The sequence below is a fragment of the Porites lutea genome, chromosome 11, assembly GCF_958299795.1.
Source record: "Porites lutea chromosome 11, jaPorLute2.1, whole genome shotgun sequence".
NCBI classification, from domain to species: Eukaryota; Metazoa; Cnidaria; class Anthozoa; order Scleractinia; family Poritidae; genus Porites; species Porites lutea.
Window position 1 is genome coordinate 5,945,833 of NC_133211.1, and position 20,037 is coordinate 5,965,869.

The 20,037-nt window shown below is 36.6% G+C and overlaps 4 protein-coding genes across 4 annotated transcripts; 2 read left to right on the forward strand and 2 right to left on the reverse strand.

Annotated features, from left to right (window-relative positions):
* Positions 1 to 2,237: 2,237 nt before the first annotated feature.
* Positions 2,238 to 7,049, reverse strand: LOC140951979 (uncharacterized). The gene is made up of 4 exons (XM_073401363.1): positions 6,620 to 7,049; positions 4,944 to 6,247; positions 4,684 to 4,746; positions 2,238 to 3,495 (listed from the first exon to the last, which is right to left on the reverse strand). Exons 1-4 carry the CDS (start codon positions 6,921 to 6,923, stop codon positions 3,319 to 3,321), a joined length of 1,848 nt encoding a protein of 615 aa, XP_073257464.1. The 5' UTR covers positions 6,924 to 7,049; the 3' UTR covers positions 2,238 to 3,318.
* Positions 7,050 to 7,061: 12 nt separating this feature from the next.
* LOC140951980 (N-acetylglucosaminyl-phosphatidylinositol de-N-acetylase-like) lies at positions 7,062 to 11,637 on the forward strand. Its single transcript, XM_073401364.1, has 6 exons — positions 7,062 to 7,331; positions 7,859 to 7,958; positions 8,825 to 8,915; positions 9,666 to 9,847; positions 10,479 to 10,521; positions 10,637 to 11,637. Exons 1-6 carry the CDS (start codon positions 7,091 to 7,093, stop codon positions 10,736 to 10,738), a joined length of 759 nt encoding a protein of 252 aa, XP_073257465.1. The 5' UTR covers positions 7,062 to 7,090; the 3' UTR covers positions 10,739 to 11,637.
* A 150-nt stretch (positions 11,638 to 11,787) lies between these two features.
* LOC140951981 (uncharacterized) lies at positions 11,788 to 14,303 on the reverse strand. Its single transcript, XM_073401366.1, has 2 exons — positions 14,053 to 14,303; positions 11,788 to 12,305 (listed from the first exon to the last, which is right to left on the reverse strand). Exons 1-2 carry the CDS (start codon positions 14,270 to 14,272, stop codon positions 12,172 to 12,174), a joined length of 354 nt encoding a protein of 117 aa, XP_073257467.1. The 5' UTR covers positions 14,273 to 14,303; the 3' UTR covers positions 11,788 to 12,171.
* Positions 14,304 to 14,365: 62 nt separating this feature from the next.
* Positions 14,366 to 20,003, forward strand: LOC140952710 (pseudouridylate synthase RPUSD4, mitochondrial-like). Its single transcript, XM_073402151.1, has 7 exons — positions 14,366 to 14,478; positions 14,621 to 14,665; positions 15,476 to 15,575; positions 16,335 to 16,364; positions 16,900 to 17,089; positions 17,687 to 17,881; positions 18,265 to 20,003. Exons 1-7 carry the CDS (start codon positions 14,388 to 14,390, stop codon positions 18,583 to 18,585), a joined length of 972 nt encoding a protein of 323 aa, XP_073258252.1. The 5' UTR covers positions 14,366 to 14,387; the 3' UTR covers positions 18,586 to 20,003.
* The last annotated feature ends 34 nt before the right edge of the window (positions 20,004 to 20,037 follow it).

Genomic DNA, 20,037 nt, shown 5'->3' on the forward strand with positions numbered 1-20,037 from the left:
TAGAAGTCCTGGCATATTATTATGCCTGAGCGCTTCTAGGATATATAACACGTTTAGCATTTCGACCCTTAGCCGTAAAAAACAAACTAGGCAGTTGTTCTATATCCTTTCTGGTTCATCCAGGTAGAAGTCCTGGTATATTATTATGCCTGAGCGCTTCTAGGATATAAAACACGTTTAGCATTTCAACCCGTAGCCGTGAAAAAAAAAATTAGGCAGTTGTTCTATATCCTTTCTGGTTCATCCAGGTAGAAGTCCTGGCATATTATTATGCCTGAGCGCTTCTAGGATATATAACACGTTTAGCATTTCGACCCGTAGCCGTAAAAAAAAAAATTAGGCAGTTGTTCTATATCCTTTCTGGTTCATCCAGGTAGAAGTCCTGGCATATTATTATGCCTGAGCGCTTCTAGAATATATAACACGTTTAGTATTTCAACCCGTAGCCGTAAAAAACAATTAGGAAGTTGTTCTATATCCTTTCTGATTCATTCAGGTAGAAGTCCTGGCATGATATAATTATGCCTGAGCGCTTCTGGGATATATAGTAGCAGTTTCACCCGTAGAAAAAACAAACTCAGCCGTTCATTTTGTAGGAGATATTTAAGCGTTTTTCTCTGTGTTAGCAATGTGATCGACTTTATACGCTGACCTTAATAACATGTTTTTTTCTTTGACGGCACCGAATAATTTTAGCCGAAACCTGAGCCGTACATTTGTTGAATGCCGCGCTTTTAATTAAATTTCTCGCCCTAGAATGATGACATGATGGCGCGAAAATTGACGCCTCTATCGTGTTAGATGCGAAATATGATCAGAGATAAATGGAATAGTGAATGTTACAAGCTTCTGAGTATCCAGCTGAGATAGGGGACTTTTAGTCCCCTATCTCAGCTGGATAAACAAAATTTTTTTGGTTGCTAAGGCGGTGCGGCTCGTTATGAACCGATCAGAAGTTAAAAAAAAGACCTGCTTTCACATGTTTTCTTACATTTGGGGCTGCATATAATATCTGCTTACATCATTATTGGGCTGATTATTTATTCCGGGGTTTGCGTCGTTCATTGTCGCTCACAGTTGAAGCGACCACCTAAAATGCCAATATTTGGATGTTGCTTATGACAGGTGATCGCGCATGGAAGTTAGACTTTGGAACACGTGAGAACATGCCTTTAAGTAATCCATCAAACACGAAGAAAGAGTGTTTTCTTTGATATGCACACATCAAGAATTTTCAAAAGGGAGGCGCGTAGCCAGCTTGTTTTACTGAGATATGTAGATGCCATTTGCATCATGTCTTCTCTAGGATTTCATAAAAATGGAATTCAGAGTTGGCATTCCTTGATGTTTGACTGAAGCCACCGCAAGCAGCAAGTTTCAGGCGTGTGTACTAGACTATACGTAGGGGGTTGGGGTGGGCCATAGAATGGGGTATGCTTTTCGAAGTGCCCTTCCCTGTTATTCTTGTCTTTTGATACGGTACCAGAAATAATTGGACCAAAACCACCATTAAAAGCGTGGACTAACTCTAATGGAAGTCTAAGCTTCATGAATGTCTTGTAAAGAAGGAATAATACTTTTTTCTTAAACAGGGTGTTCTTTTTCCTTTTGGGGCGCTTGAAACGGGGTATCATTTTCAATAATTATTCTTTTTCCCCTAACCCTAACCCTAAATAGGGCCAGGGCTTTGTGGAACACACTTATCCTCAAACTGACAAGAGTACACCTAGGGGAAGTGAGTGAAAGAGTTAAGGAAAATTCCGTCTTTCCCGCACCCCAACCTAGTTCCTAGGCGTTCTTGGCTCGGTCAATCATGGAATCTACCGTGAGCTGTGACGTCATCGGGGTGAGAGAAAACGCGTAGGACTAGGCTGCCCCCACCCTGTTTATTTGGCTAACAAGACATAAAGAAATACCCTATAACATGAAAATTTACATTAATTAATTGTATGTTCCAAAATGAATTGATAACAGACTACTTCTCTCTTTTCCGATGGAGTGTTAGTGTACTTACAGAAACAAGCTTCTCAGTTAGGTTCATTAGCTTTTCCAAGACTACAAATAATGATTCATCAACAGTAAAACATCTTCTCATCTTTTAGGTCCAAATAAATGTCCTGAATCCAACTGTATATGTATTTTGTATATAACCTTAACCTTCTACCGTTTAACCTTGATGAATATAACTGCTACAACATCTACAAAAAAGGCAATAACTTTATAAATAATGTATAAATAACCAATAAACAAAATGCCCAAGAAATTAACCTTTTGGGTCAGAATTAACAATACGTTCTTTTTAGGTTCAAATACATTTAAATAATCCTTGATTTTTTTGTTTCAAAATGATGAAAATACTCAAGAAATTTTAAGTTTGAGTGAGAATAAACCGACCATACTTTATTCAGTTGTAAGTTGCAGCATTTTGTCAAAAAAATTGTGCATGACTACTCTAAATTTGTTTAATTCAGAATGCATTATATGCTTGTGTGCCTTATAACAGAAAAAAAAGTATGGTATCAACAGTAACGTTTTAAAATGTTTCAAATAACAAGAGGCTTAAAACTTGTTAAAATGCTTTGAAAAACTATATTACAGCTAATGTTTTCCCTGTAGTTCTCAGGTATATACAGTTAAGATAACCAGCGAAACAGTTCCCATAAAGCAGTCATCCCCTAGCTACGGAATGTGTACCGTTTAGGCATCCATCCTGTTCTGAAAACATGATCTAAAAATAATTTAAATCATTAAATCATTATGGATGACAATAATATAACTTTTTTGAATTTTTAAAATATTCTTTAAAAAATATATCTGTTAGTTTCAATCTTGTCCTTTGTGTTCCACTCATTACTGCATTTGTTTATGCAATGGCTTCAGTACAGTAAAACCCGCATGCAAGGAACTGCATAATTATTACGTTTTTCCAGGTAAAAATTTTGTCAATTAATTACCACAAATATAACTTAAGAAAGATCAATTTAAATACCCATGTTATTTATCCACCAACATTAAGGCAGGCTATAATGCATTCAGATAATAATTGAGACGTGGATTTAAGGAACAGGTGACAAGTTGAGTATGTAGTATTTAAAATACCTTGAAACCATTTTAAATAACTCAGAGAGACATCCAACTCACTGCCATGGATTCCCTCTATACCCATACAAATATTGAGAAACTGGAAATAAACTATAAAATATTAATAGCAAAATTCTTACTAGATTCTTGGTATTCAATTCTACCAAGATTAGCCCCAGGCCAGGCAAATATTTACCAAGATTTACTTTGTTACCAGCCAAACACACCCTCAGATGTTTATTGAACTATCATTCCCTTTGTGTTAATCCTTTGCAAAAGTTCTTGAAAGCAGTCACTTATTTGTGACAACTCTTGAATAACATGTTCAGAAGGTTGCTGTTTTGTTACAAGGTCTTCAAAGCTTTGCAGCCCAGTCTTCATATCATTTATTGCCTTTAATAAGCCGTCCTCGATCTAGTATATCAAGGAACAAATGAAAACATGGGTTACTTAAAGTGAGAACAAAAATAAATTGAAGAATAAAAAATAATCATAATATTGTTTACCGGCATGTTGTAGGTTGAAATGAAATTCAGATTCAAATGGTTTTAACCTATTTCATCATTATGATTAAATAGGATTAGGAAACAAAGGAAACTGAGACTTCAACTAAAGTCAATTCTCTCTGAGACAGAAACCTTAGGGACCGGCCCCAACTGTCTGTCTTAGAGAGGTGTCCAGCTTATAGAGAGTCGAGGTAACATGACACCAGTAATGATAAGAAAGTAAAGTTGAACCTCTTTGTGATGAATACACGTGTTTTACTTGTGTAAAACACTAAAAACTGTTGAAATGTGTTAAAAAAGTGAATCATTTTCTCATTGTTCAATCACCGAAACTTTCATTACAAGGAAACATTCATGCTCACACTTCTTTGAGTAAAAGTTTTGACTCGTGCGAAACAAACAGTGTAATACAGTATCTCAAGGCTAACCGAGAGTTTAGTGTAAGAGCAAGAAAATAACTTTTTCACTGGCTAACAAGCTCCTGTTTTTGTTTACATCAAGTGTTGTTTAGAAATGACATGACGGTTTCAAGATATGAGCTGTGGGAGAGTACAGACACATACTGTATTTGGTTATGTCAGGAGAAAGGTGTAACGTTACAGGAGAATATTTTGAAAGAGGTTCCACGTCTGAATAAAAAATAGTCATAGGCTACCAAACGTTAGCTGGGGAATTCTGTGTAATAAACTGAGAATTCTCTGATCTCTGATGCCTAATGAAAACCCTGATCCTGTGGGAGTGGAACTCTTTTCTTATGTAAACTCTATCTTTTGTTCCAATAAACTTGCATTGATGCTGGCAATGTGAGTAAAAACATATCTGTTGATTTCCCCGAGATAAAAAAAATATTTGGTAGCAGACATTTTCATGCCTTTGATGACAGGACAACCAGATGTTAATTTAAAGCAAGGGGGTTGGCGGTTGATGAAAAAATGTATCATGCATTCTTTTCACCCCATCTCTTCTCAAAAATGACCAGTCTGCTCTACAAAATAAGGGTTGATAGACTGGACTTAGATTCTATTAGAAACCTTGTGAATCTGTGGTTATTTTTGCCAAAATAATTTTGAAATTAAGTTCAGGTGAATGGCCTTACCTTGTCCTTTGTTAATTCCTCTTTAACAATCTTTGGATCTCGGCAAAAACGTTTAGGCTCTGGCTTTAAATATAAAATAAATAAAATAACAAAAAGCTGTTTATTTGTTCTTATTCATGACACGAGGGAAAATAATAAAAGGTGAACAAAAACATCAAAAGTCAGTGGTTTATCACGTTTCATTGCATGCCGGTTACTGAAGTACGTGTAATATCAGCAAAAACAGGGTAGCTTTTAGTTATTTTCAGTCTGTTATTTACCTGCTTACGCCCAGATCTGTCACGTCCAAAACTTTGCAATGCAACCCTCCCTTGTTGCTGATTATCTCTCAAACATGTTGTTTCTCCATTCTCATGGGTTTGTAGTTCTCTCTTTTTTAATTGTTTTGTGATCACTACTGCATCTCCAGCATCAATGGCCCTGATGATATCTTTCATGTTCCACTGCTCAGAAATGCAATACACTTGGTGTGCGTTCTGAGGAGTGTTTGTAGTGTTACCTGTGGGATTACCAATATTGCTATCAGTGGCCATGTGATTAGATGCTGTCTCAACAGGATTTGAATCCCCTGGAGGTGAAAGTGTATAGCTTCTGTCTGCATTAACAGGTTGAGTATTCATCAGAAGAGTAGTTACTGAACTCAGCACTGTGGTTCCAGGACTGTTTAATGCAACTTTGTTGTTAAGATCTGCCTGAGGTATTATTCTAGGAAGCTTCAGATATGGAACATCTTCCATAGCCTTGTACAAAACAATAGGAGGTGTGGATCGCAAATTGTGATTGGTATATTCCTTGGACAGAAGTGCCTGACGTGACATGTCTTTCATCATTCTTGACAAGGCATTCAGTCCAGCTGGTTGTGCCTTGTACCATTGTCCGCTCAACTCAAACTCACTATTATTGGGTATCTGAAAGAATACGGAACAAGCAGGGTTTCTCCTTTTAAGGAATAATTTCAAAGCTGCAACAGGGCACTGCAAGCTTCCAGGTACACTGAACATTTTTCTACCGGTACATTTACTTTTATTCCTCTTCAACTGAGTCGATACAGAATCCCATAGGTTGCATGACGCATACTCTAGACCACTATTTTCATCAATATGGAATTCAAACATGCTGGGTTTCAGATCACGCAAGTTTTCTCTGGAGATAATGCCAAAATTAATTCCTATACCTAAAAACACCAGGTGCTGAAGAGACTTAGGTGTCTTTATTCCCACTACACCTGTCGCCCAAAGTTTATGAATGTCATCCACCGTCAGTAGTGAAGCACCAGAATTACTCTCTGAAGAATCTAGCAGTTCTCTCTGTGAGGCTTCCAATTGAACTAATGTGGTATTTGCTTTGATAAACTGGGGTGAATGAGTCAGACTGTATGACTTGCAGTAAGGTGCACTCCTCAGGTGATGATCAATTGCTGCACGTATGATTTTAAGAGAGCTGACTCTTTTGGTGCCACCATGTTTTAAATGAGACTCCTTGTAAAACTCTGATAGCCTGTCACTTATTACTTTTGGCTCCCATTCCTCAAACACTTCTGACATTCCTTTGCCTTTTAACCACTCTAAAAATGATATACAAAAGAATAATGACCGTGATTCACAGATTTATACCCAAATTTTAGAACAAAGATTAGTGAGAATACGCAAGGTTTTGAAATCAACTTGATATTATTTTCAAATGAAAAAATAAACTATGTTATGTTGACATATACCACGAAACGGTCAAATTAAATAAACAATGACAAAAAAAACCCTCATCTAACCTCCCGAAGATATCCTTAACCCTTTAGAGGACTTTGGTCATTGAGAGAAATAAAAATGATCCATACCCAAATATCACTGATATCAGAAGAATACAAAATATTCATTTGCTTGTTGTCTATTTCAGTCGGATTAAAACCAGTAAACCGATTGCATGTATAAACTTATGTTACCTTTAAAGAGTCTCACGTGTGCTGCATAGTGTTTTGAAGTGAGAGTGGAAATGATCCTACGGCCTTGATTTTCCATGTTGCTATCATCCTCCTGTACCTCTCGATCCTCTGAGTCAATTACAAAGTCTTGTCCATTTTCTCTTTTGTACATTTCATTTGTATCTACTTCTACGTTTTCACTTTCAACGACAACGTTTACAGTGTTTAGAGGAGTCTTTACAATTACAGCATCAGTTTCACCGTATGTTTTCTCCTCCTTTTCTTGGCCGTTTTCCTCGTTTCCTTGCTGAATACCCTTTTCCATTGGGAAAACTGTTAGTTTATAGACAAAAACACACCAGAAAGGAGATAATCCAAGGACATTTTTCGTATATTTTTCGCGCCAACAGCCACGCCACCACCACAACAAAAATGTAATGTCTTGAAAACCTTAGCAGCCAGGCAGTCTCCACTTGGTAACCAAACATATCAATGTTTTCATTTGGACTCAACGGGTTTTCGGATTTCCTCATTTTCGGGGTTATTTTCGTAGGTATCATTGTAGGTTATTACTATAAACAACTCAAAATTCAGCAAGAAAGCAGGTTAGAATTTGCCGAGAAAAAAGTCCTTGTTGTAACGGCTCATCCGGACGATGAGTGTATGTTTTTCTCTCCCGCCATTTTGAATCTCAGAAGATGTTCCACTATTAATCTTCTGTGCCTCTCAACTGGTAAGAGCGTATTTTCATCTCATATTAGTTACAATTTAAATCATCTTTAGACTCTTGAAATAATTTAACATGTTAAACACAGTGAAACAACATTTCCCCTACAACACTCTACCCCACCTCACCCCTCCCACACTTCGTTGTTTATTTCTCCACTTAGAAGAGCCATTCCATTTACTAGCCACCCCTACCCTCGCTATGGATGAGTTAAGTTGAGGTAAGCTAATTTCCTCTAAGAAGAAAAAAAAAGATTAAAAGTACCAACACAGACCCCCCACACCCCCCCGACCCCCAGAGTCAGATAGCCTGTTTTTTCTTTCCCCGTCATAAAAAGGGACTTTTTGACCATGCTTTGATTCTGAGACACACCTATCATTAATCGATGATTTAGTTTTTAGTTGTTTCACAGCCAGTCCTTCATCAGGATTTTTCTCCTCCCTTTTCAATAACTTTACATAGATAAAACACCACTTTGCGATAGTTAATTTATCATATTATTTATTCTTATCATTTTTTATTATTTTTCCCAGGTAACTACTACAAACAAGGCAAGATAAGAAGACAGGAGTTGGTATCAAGCTGTGGCATCCTTGGAATTTCTTCCAATCATGTGACTGTAGTTGATCACAGGTAAACCATTTACATAACTACACAGACTAGTTATTTCATCAACTGATAATAATAGAAGTCGAAGGCAACCTTATGGTTGTGTTGAAATTTGGGTGCTTTTGCAAATAAAGTTGAATCCAGGTGAAACAAGAATGCTCTTACAGCGGTATTAAGTGTTCCTTGCTTGGAGATAAGATCGAGAAATGAGGAGGCAATTAATAATTCTACACGAAACAGGATTTACTCGCTGAAGGTTTTTTACTTCCTACTTTATCGACAGTCGAGTATTCTTCAGGTCATTTACTTTTTATTTGTTTCTGAATCGGTTTAGTACGTAAGTTAGCGACGACCGGAAATATGTCTGTGGTTGCAGGCTATACCTGTGTATAAATGCACGAAAATTCAAGGGCCTCAATTCCAGAGAAATTACATCATTACCAGAGATCAAAAAAGTGATTTACATGGCACGTCATCTCAATCATCGCTGAAAATAAACCGCATGCTCATCATAAGACTCATTTGCATACAATGAAAACATACAATGAAAGTTTTTTCCAACCACTGTAGTGACTTCACTTGTTCCAAAGTAATCAATGCTTTCAAGCGATAGAATTCATGGACTGACCTGTTCTGGAAAATCTCTAAACTTAATCTTTCGTAAGCTTTCTTCGCAAAACGTGTGTGGCTTCGGTCATGCAACCATTCTTATTCCCAGTTTCCAAAGTCTCCGCTAGGAATGCCTGGGACCATATGCATGATCTCTTTTTTGTGTTCTAAATACAAAGAAAAACGGCTTGCACATTATGAGTCTCGCTGCTTACACAAGTGAGAGTAATTATGTATTCTCTTTTTAAGAAAGGATACCTTACTTTACTTTGACCATACAGTTCCCTTCCAGATGACCCACAAGTGCAGTGGAATACTAAGCTTGTTGGCACAATTATTGCTGACCATATCAAGATCAACAGAATTGAAGTGGTAAGTATTTCTTTTGCAGACATGACTTGCCATATTTGCTGGCACCTTCCTCAGTTTTGACTTATTATTGCCGGGCAGCCTTATGCGAGTCTGCACTCTATTCTCTACAATATTACAATACATGTATTGTCTTCCAGCTCTGACGCCAACATTTACTTTCAAATATAAAAAACTCGTAGTATACCTGCCTAGAGAATAAGGTGGTGCAGTATTTTCACAATGGTCCCAGTAGGGTGGTGTTCAGGGACCTACCATTGCTTCTATAATAGTGAAATTGTTTTTCACTGGGGCAACAGCATGATTGGCATTGCTGTGATCAGGATTCTAACCAAACCTTGAACAAGCAGCTCTAAAGTGCCAAAATGTTAATGACCAAAGCAAGTTGCTTTTACAATTTATTTCTCTTCATATTTTAGTTTATGTTGTTAGTACATAAACCACAATTATACATGTCTTGGTATTGAAATGATGTTATAATTTTTTGGCACAAATATTGCCAAACAGACCTTTTCAGCCCGTGAGTTCTGTTTTCCCTTTGATTTTTCAGACCATGAGATGTTGCAAAGGGAGTTTCTTAGGTCTTTTTATAAATTATGCATTTATATACATGTTAATAGGACAACATTTGAAAGACTGCTCTCTAGAGTAACATCACATGATTTGATATGGGTAAACAAAAGATACAAGCTAAAATAGGTCTATCCATAATATTATTCTGAACTGTCTGACTGTTTCCTTTGCCCACAATAGGTTCTAACTTTTGACTCTTATGGGGTGTCAGGCCACACAAACCATGTTGCTGTTTATAAAGCACTAAAGAGACTGAATGATGAAGGGCTGCTGGAGAGTATTGCTATTTATACGCTAAGCAGCACAAATTTATTGAGGAAGTACATCTCATTACTGGATCTTCCCCTTAGTGCTTATTCAAAGTAAGTATCATCAAAAGTGGACTAAAATAAATAGACTAAAACCCAAATCAACTCTTTTCAACTCAACTTTCACTTAATGTTGAATAAACAAACAGCTGAGGTCAGGCTTCTTCATTCTTGTAGTGAATGTGTGCAATTAAAATTAATTCCAAGATGATGAACCTGTGGTGGCTCTCACCGAGGCCCAGGCCCCTAATTTATTGAGTTACGTGGAAACAAAGACATAATTCCATTTCCAATAAGGCATCTTTGCTGTGACTGGAGTCAGTCCTACAATGCCTCCATGGTATGGATAGCAAGTCCTTTGGCTTACATTTAATACTTAAGCTATAGAACTTTCCAGTTTATTGAGTTGTAGAAAATTTAGTTTTTTGTTTAACTAACTGGTCTTGGGGCTAGGAGGAGCACATTTTTACTAGCCCAGCATGAAGTTGTGGGGTAGTAGACCAGTGTTAGTGTCGAGCGCTGAATCCTATACTTCACTCATTATTGGTGAAGACTGTTCATCATCGTCATCATTATCATCATCATCATTCTTACCATTATGATTATCATCATAAACAGTAATCAAATAAAGCAAGTAATATTTAAAAAATATTAATGGCAAATTTTGATGTTACTCCATTTTTAGGCATATGTTTCTTTCAAGTCCTCAACAGATTGTTTTAGCGCAGGTGAGGGTTTTTTCAAATCCATGTTTCAGATCCATGTTACTAAGTTATTATGGAAATGTAACACTAATAACTGAAATAAAATACATATGAGTAATATGAATTTTTCTTTTAACAGAAAGCCATGCATGCTCACAGAAGCCAGTTGGTTTGGTTTAGAAAGCTATACATTTTGTTCTCACGGTTTATGATTATCAACACCCTCGAAGAGCTAAACTGAAAAACTGAGTTGCAACTTAATTTGCTCCAGTCATAATCTCACCGTTAATACGAAGGACATGGCAGGATGATCAGTTAGAAAAAGTGCCTACAGTAACAAGATGACTCAACACTGAAATGAGCTTAGTAGCAACTGCATAATTTTTGTATGCTTTGGCTTGGACAGTAAAAACTAAAAAAATCAACACTACATCCTGTTGTCACAGAAGCCAGTTGGTTTGGTTTAGAAAGCTATACATTTTGTTCTCACAGTTTATGATTATCAATGCCCTCGAAGAGATAAACTGAAAAACTGAGTTGCATTTTAATTTGCTCCAGCCATAATCTCACTGTTAATACCAAGGACATGGCAGGATGATCAGTTAGAGAAAATGCCTACAGTAACAAGATGACTCAACACTGAATTGAGCTTAGTCGCATTGGACAGTAAAAACTAAAAAAATCATCACAACATCCTGTTGTTACATGTACGTGGACAGGATGTGCACAAGTCAGTAGTCATAACTGACAGAGAAGCAAAGTAACTTGTTTGTGAAATGCATCAAATACTAATCAAGTCTTGTTTATTGGCCTAAAAGGAGATGTACATTGCAGTGTATTTTTACTATTACCCTTTAGGCCCAGTTAAAACGTCAAAGTTTTCATCTACCGATCTTAATAGAGTGAAACTTCTATTAAGCTGACACCTTCAGGACCTCCCCATGTGTCTGCTTAATAGGGGGTGTCTGCCCATTCTTAAAGAATTAGTTGAGAGAATTTGATTATGGATCAATGTATTTTCCCTTGAGTGATCATTTTATTAAATTCTCGTAACTTATCTTATTACAGGGTATGGATATTGTTAGGAGATGATTGATCTTGGTCACCATTTAAGGGTTAATTTAAATGTCAATCTTTTCATGTACTTAATTGAAGGATTAGGTTTGGTACATGAAAAGATGGATGTGTGAACTGGTCCGTATTTCTTTAGTTTCTTGTTAAACTGTAACTTCTTAACATTGCACTCCTCTCTTTGTTTTGAGTTCTACTACTCTGTTACAAAAAAGAAAGAAACATCAAAATAATGTGTATTTCTCACAAGTTGAACACAGCAGGATCACTGTTTACATCCATATTCTTACATTTACCTAGTAAGTATTTGAAAATAAAGATTACAGTAGAATGAGGCACTCCAGTCAAACAAGCTTTACATAAATAAACCTTGGAAATGAGTATTTATTTATATATAAATATACAAGCAGTGTGTTTCTGGCAATACTCTTTTGGCATCCAAAATACTTGAAAATTGTGTTACTTTTTAGTTTCGTAACGTCAAGGAACGTTTCAGTGACCTTGCACTTTAAACTTGAAATGTAATTTTCATTTTCCCACAAAACAAGTCACCAAAATGTCATTTGAGAAGTTGGTCTTCATCATCTTTCTTTTCTTTCAATATCACCACTTGAATAGTTTTTTATTCTTTTGTTTCTTATGTTTGAGCCGTTTTAACTTTCTTTGCTTGTTAAGTTTTTGTAGAGCTTTCTTTCCAAGTTTTTTCTGAGGTCCATCTTCTGGCATTTCAACATCCTCTGGCAAAAAAGGAAGGCCAAATGACAGTTAGTCCCATAGAGAATATCCAACCCTTTTTTCTGTATCACCTTCCACAACAAAGAAAAATGAAGCATTCAACCCCCCCATGGGTACTGCCATATATGGGCTATATAGGTATGTGCCACTGTGAACGGTATAGTTTTCAAGCAGTTTACTCTGGGATAGGGTATATAAATCCAAGAGTTTGGGTCTAGAGTGGGGTATCATTTTCCAGGAAACTGATCAATTGGTTGAAGATTTTAGTTTAGACTAGGGAAACCGTGAATTGCCACTCAAAAATATAATAAAAAAATAAAATTGGCAAGTTTAAATCTATGCAACTCAGCCTAAAAGCTACTCTAGGATAGGGGGAATTTGGGGAGTTAAGTCTATTATAGGGTAGCAAAATTCAGCTGAAACAGCTCTGGTATAGGCTATGGGTTCCAGGCTCCCAGCGGCACATTCCCAACCCAAAATTCCTAAAGTACCTCCCCCGGGGATTCAACCTGTACCTGAGACACCCATACAAGGTACATATGCATATGTTGTAGTTTTTTATCTCAGTTAATTTTTATTTTCCCATTGTTTTAGGATATGGTAATGTGTGCTAATGAATTTGAAACAAAGGAAAAACAAAAACTAACTCCACCTGCACCCAGCCGCCACCCCCCCCCCCCCCCCCAGAGGGTTTTAACGGCATGTTCTCGATTTTACATGTATGCATGCATTTCTTCATTGCTTACCAAGCCAGAATTACGTAGCGAAATTGGAGCTATCGATGTGAATCAACGTTTTTTTGGTTATTGAATCAAATTTCTGTTGATATTATTTGAAGAATATCCTTTCATATTTATAAAACTATTCATAACATATAACTTTACAGCACTCTATTAATTTTAATGTCAATCATTTTATACTAATACTAAAACCCTAAACTGGTGCATGTCGTCGCGGCGTGAAGTCTTAATTAGAATCCTCGTGCTATAACAAAGAAGGAAGACGTTAATTAAACCAAAAAATCGCACATAAAAATGCTTAAAATGGCACCATTTGACTGTGCGATCAATGAAAAATGTTGCAGTGTTAACGGAGGACGGGGCATTTGCCTTCTTTTTTCGTCCCCACCCCGGGGTATTTGACAGCTCAAGAGCCCCCACCCCCGGGAATTTGCCGTCTAAGGCAAAAAAAATGTTAATGCCTGGGGGTCAGCCTGGGGGGGTCTGGGCACAGGTGGAATTGACTGATGCATTGTTATATGGCTTTTGTTTGACACCAACTATAATCCTTGGTGGGTCAGTTATTTAAGAGTTCTTAATTGGTGAGTCGACTTCTTGATGGCGATTTTATTGGTGGTGAAGTGGCAGGATTTAATTCTTATTTATTCGAATATGATTGAGCCCCATTCTGCCACTCTATCAACTTTTTAAACAAAGGTTGGATCCTCGCAGGTAGAATGGTATCATAACTTTGTTAGACATTCACCTGAAACCAACAATTGACTGAGTTGACCCTGCAGATTTTCGAGCCACCTGACAACACAAAAAACAGTCTGAATAAGGGGTTGGGAGCTACTTTAACTTAAATTACTTTTTTTGGTGCTGAGCACTTATTTACTGACGAGTGCATGACAGTAGCTCATCTAAGTACAACAACTTTAATTTAAGGTGAAATATTAATTTGCCGGTATTAGTACAAAGACTCCTTTTTGGGAACAGCTGTTTTCATGGTAGAAAATGCTATCTTTACCTGTGCCTTCTTCGTTGTTTGAGGTTTCCTGACTGGCTTGTGGTATTTCTTCTTGAGTTTCTTCCACCGTACCCCCTCCAGATTCCTCCGTTTCCACAATCATTTTCTTATCATTTATTCCAAGTACTTCTTCTAGCTTTGCTTTCACCTTCGGCTTCAGTTTCTGTCGTCTTTCAGCTCGTAGTTTGCGTTTTCTTTTCGACCGAATACTTTTCGCCATTTTGTCTTTCGCAACACATGTGCGCTCGGTAGGGAATTGGAACCAAGGCATTTTAACTTTTGCTCATGTATGTGACCCAATGTGTCTCGCCATCTTGAACTTTAAAAAGTTCAAGATGGCGCTCGCTGCCAAAACTGCAAGATTGGCCTTAGGAACAAGCCTTATAGATGCCCAGTACTTGGCTGATAGAGTGATTTTCATTAATAGTAAGTATGTCAATACTAGCAAAGTACGGAGAAACGTTGACCATTATTTTCTGATCAGGCACATCTTTTGGTGTTTGTCCTATGCAACCGAGCAAAACTTTTATTAATGCACATGTGAACCTTTTTGTTTACTTTCAAACAGACGATATCATTGCAATAAACAAACCATATGGACTTCCTGTACATTGTAAGTAGAGAAATGAAAGGCCTGGTTTGTTTTTCAGGGGGATTGAGGGGAGGGTTGAGGTGGTCTCTTTCTCATGCTTGGGGGTAGGGGTACTGTTATTGCTTGAAACTCTGATCTTGTTAAGGAGAAGAAAAAGAAAGAAAGAAACCTAAAATACTTACCCTGTACAGGGCAAATTTAATGTAATAGGACTGATATATGCTATAATGTCTTTTTCTATTGTGTGTGTGTGTCTTTCCCCACCCACAGGGGATTTCTTTTTAGACAAAAAAAAAAAACACCTAAACCAGTCCCCAGTATGAGTAAGTAATAAAAGAATTAAGAAACAAAAAGGTTACTCAAATGCACATTTAATTTAGTCCTTGGTAAACAAAAACAACGCTGAAATTTAACAACTTGCATGTTCAGCCAGTTCTCAAGTATGAGCCACAAATAGGTTGTACTGTAACTTGTAAATTATTCTTTTACAGGATTTACTTTGAACTTGGTGATAATTTATTGATGCAAAGAATCAAGATTAAAACTGCACTGCATCATGAAACCTTCCTTTTTCCATCAAATTTTAGAAATACTTTTTTTGCTTTCTCTGGTTGCTTTCAAGGATAGTGAAATCCTCACATTTCTTCATGTGATGTGTCATCACAAAGTGGAACGAAGCCCCCACATTTCCAGCTCCCAAGAGTTAGAAAATGCTTGACCCTAGTAATAATTATTCTATTTATGATCTGGGTTCCACTCATCACTCATAACATTAGGAGAGCCAACAGTCACATAAATTCATCTGATTATATTGAAAATTTTCCTTTAAAGCTGGTCCTGGTGTAAAGATATGTGTGATGGATTTGCTTGATGAGTTTACAGAAATAAAGAAACTTGGACAGAAACCAGAGCTGGCACATAGGCTTGATAGGTAATTTAAAATTAAAATCTTTTGCCCTTTTCTAATAATTATGTTTGTGCATGGAGGTTTGGTGGTTGATTGGTTACCACCTTGAACTTTGGATCTGTAGGTCCTTCAGCCTTTACTATCCCATTATTTCTAAAGAAAAGAGACTTGGCTCCACAATGTCTCTTCACTCAGGTGTAATAATGTGGTGAATCCAGACCTTCAGATAAGGGAGGAGGTGGGTGGGCAGTCATCCAGACCCTGAGATAAGGAGAGGCCCCAATCTCATAAATTTTTTTTGGCCCTTTGGACCTCAGTTTGCTCTAAAAATTATGGAAGGGGGGATCCCGGACCCCTCCCCTGGATTAATTACTGATTTAAATGAGTTGAGAGATATTTTCCTGGCCCCAGTTGTTCAAAAGGTGGATAATGCTATCCAGCAGGTAAATCTCTATCTAGTGGATAGTGCAGTTGGTTTCCCTAATTCTTATCCCAGAAACCGATCAATGAATCCCTCCTCGGGGCTGACCAGCATATTACCCAGGGTGCTTAATGTTGCAGAAACCAGATTAAGCTCTGTGAGCCTCAAGGCTTAGTTGCACTTTTACCTAACATTATTTTGCACATGCTTTTGAAAAACGATATCAATTTGATGGAAATGATGAAGCAGGCCTTGCTAATATATAAGGAAGTGATTTGCTTCATATAAAAAAAAATTGTTATAATTTATCTAGTTAATATATTTGTTACATTTTGGTTTTAATGGTTTTTATTTACTTACAGAGATTGCAGTGGCACTCTTCTTTTCACAAGGTACAGTACCTTGTCATGGGTTTTTCATTATCAAATTAAATTGATTCATGATTGTGGGCATGTCTTAGAGGAGAGATATGCAGATATATGAAGGCTTTTATTTCAGCTTGCTAAAGTGTCTTTAAGGAGCTTAGACACCTTTGGTGAGGTATGCAATTCCAAAAACAAGAGGAGATAATTCTGGTTTAACCATCTCTAAAGCCAGATAATAATTATTGATGATTCATTGCCAATTTGTAACCAATGTTAAGTATCCTCAAATTTAGGTAGGTTTTTCTAACAAATGTTTGGGGTAGTGAAGCAGGGTCATCAATCATAGCCAGTGGCCGGCAAAACACACCACCAACATTGTGTTTTTGGCCCTAGGCTGTTGCTCTGATTCTTTGGTAAGAGATGGCAAAATCAGCCACCAACTTCAACAATTATAAAACTGTCTACTTTAAAACTTTCTTACAAACCCAAATTAAGCGAGCCCCCCAAAACAAAACCACCCAAATTACCAGTCAACAGAACTATAAATTTTTGGTTGTTACAGATCACAAAGTGCAGCCAAGAAAGTTGCAGAAATGTTCACAGATAGAATAGTCAGAAAACTATACTGGGCCATTACAGTTGGAGTACCATCATTTGAAGAAGGAGAAATCAACATTCCTGTTGGGGAAGCTAAACTTTTTAGTGGACATCGTATTGTTACAAGGCAGGATCTGGTTGGAAAATCTCCTGAGGTGAGTGAAACATTAAGCCATTCCCCTCTGGAAATTTTGCTGAATGATGGCATTTGAACCTAATCATGTTTGGTTACTATCTGGCTAAAAGAAACCAAAACTGCTCAAAAACTGGTTTACAAGTTGAGCACTTGGCTGGCTTTTGTTTGTGATGCCAAATAATACAGATTCCAAGGTTTGGGTGGGTGCAAAAGGCAAATTCCATTTTTTTCCTATCACTTGTTGGGTTCAAAACTGACACTAACCCTTGAATTTTACCTTTTGCTTTCTTTTCTCCCCTTGTCTTTTGCTGTTTTTACCCAGTGTTTTTCTTTTGCTGGGCAATATTTATTTGGCTTTATTTTGGTGGGTTTAGTTTCTGTGAAAAGCCATAGGATTGTGAAATTATTTAGCAGAAATTATACATGGGTAGTTGAACAAGATTTACAATGAAATATATTATTATTACTGGTCAACTTTACTTGGGTTTTCCATTTTTCTCTGCCCTGTTTGACAGAGATGAGCTCATTTGGTTTCATTAGAAAAATCTCTTCCCTCTGCCCAGGGTGAAATGATGAATGTCCTCTCCCAGCCCTCATGATCATTTGTCTTTTCCAGATATTGAAAGCTGCAGGCTTCAAAAATGCAGTAACAAGATTTCAAGTTTTAGACACAAATAAGACCACATGTGCCCTTTTGCAACTTGAGCCACTAACTGGACTCAAACAGCAAATCAGAGTCCATGTGGCTGAAGGTCTCAAGTGTCCAATACTGGGTGATCATAAGTTCTCTTCAGATGCTCGTGAACCACAGGTAAACCAACTCAGGGTGTGACAGAAGTGCTAGGGACTAGTGGAGTAACCTGTCAGGCTATGATATTTATTTATATTTATTTATATATCTATTTTTTTAAATCTTCATCTCACCCTTCAACTTTATGGGCCATTATGTGAGTATCCCGAGATTTTATAAAGTTTTATAAACTGGATATGCCTCAGTCTCATAGATATGGAATGTTTTGTTTTTAGTCAACAAAGTTACTTCTAAAACTAATGACACTATTGTTCTTATATACTTCCCACTGACTTCGACAAAATGTCAACTAACATTATTTACTGGAAAAGTCATACTTTTTGTCTTCTAAAAATATTTAATCAGAATTCAATTTTAGCTAATTTCTTTCTTTCCTTTCCTAGGTGTTACCCTTGCGCTTACTTCAGCTTCTGCGATTTCAAGGTGTAAAAAGCAAAACAGATCCCAATGCAAAGGGAAAAATCAGACCATGGCAAAGGGCACTGATACCTCTTCATTTACATGCAAGACAACTGATTCTACCACAGTTTGATAAAGGAAAAGACATTATTATTTCTGCACCACCTCCAGAATATTTTCAAGAAACACTTGAAAAATTAAGTCTTCACCCCAAGAAGGAAAATATGATTCTTTCTAGACATGAAGCTGAATATTTAAGACTTAGGAGACTGGGAAAGTCAACCAAAAGACTTGTTGGATTTTAACTTAATGTAACTGTTACCAGGCCTGGGTTGTTCAAATGTTGGATAGCACTATCCACTAGATAAATCACGATTCAGTAGATAAGTATTACAACCAATTACTGTAGGGAAACCAATAATATTGAACATTTACCCAGTGTATAGCTTTATCTACCTTTTGAACAACTGCACTGCAGGAAGAAGAAGAGTGGTATTTTCAATGACAATGTATTATCCAAGAAAAAAATAATTATTAACCTTGAAGGGTTGAAAGTTGCCTTTAAAGTGAAAAAAAAAACTACTCGAAGTAATCGGATGAAATTCAGGCTAATGTTCACAATCTATGTAATATATAATTAGCATTTTATTTTATAATTAAATTACTGTTAAGATGCGAACAAGATTGTGGATGAAAGGTAAAAAAGTATTTTATGGGATTGACCTTGTGTGCAAGAGGCATTTCCATGAGGCCTTTTGACATAAAATTAAGAGTAACGTTGCCAAAGCACTGCAAAGTCAAATTATTATTATTTGTATAATATTTATTATTTTCAAATAATATACCACACACAATTAAATTTATTTGGTATGTTAATATTGTTGTTTACACTGTAATTATTGGAAAATAGCCCCTAGATTTTCTTCAGTTTATCAATGTTTGAGGCCTTCTGCCAAGTTACTAAACTGGATGTCTATGTGGTCTTGGTTTTGACATGCTATTACTAAAAGCTATTTTATATAATACCTTTATTTGATGTCAATTGATATAATATCAACAACTTACAAAAATTAAATACGAAACACTACCAAATTTAAACTAAATAAATACTATATACACTTTATTTCCTTGAAGTGACACCAAAAGAAGCCAAGGTTTGGTTTTCTACTAGCAGGTTCAAGTTAACAGGGCTGAAAAAAAATTACTGCGGGGCAAGTAACCTTTTCATGTTAACTTGCCTAATTGATAAGGGCCCTGGCTAGTTGTCTTCTAACATAAATCGTAATGAATCAAACAACTATGACAAGTAGCAAATTGAGAGCTGCTTGTCCTTGGAATTCAAATTACAGAACTTTCGAAGTAAAAATTGATTTTGTTACTTTGTAGTCAGATGTGCACTGAGGTCTGCTTTTATATTTATGCAAATAATTTATTGCCCATCAAATCACTTCTTCTATTTCATTGAAAATGGGCCAATAGGCTTTTATAACATATCATAACAATATTATAATATAATAATGTTATGTTATGCAAATAATAATTATTATTGCTCAGCAAATCATTTCTCCTGTTTTCATGAATAAGGGCTAATAGGCTTTTATTTTAAAAGCAGTGGCAACAACTAGGGACAAAACTTATTTAAAAATAAATGGAGGAGCAAACCAAAAATTTATTTTGGCATATACCAGTCATGTACATAGAAGAACTCGCTGGAACTAGCTTAGCAAAGGAAAAGGAGTCTTTCCTTGTGGTATCCC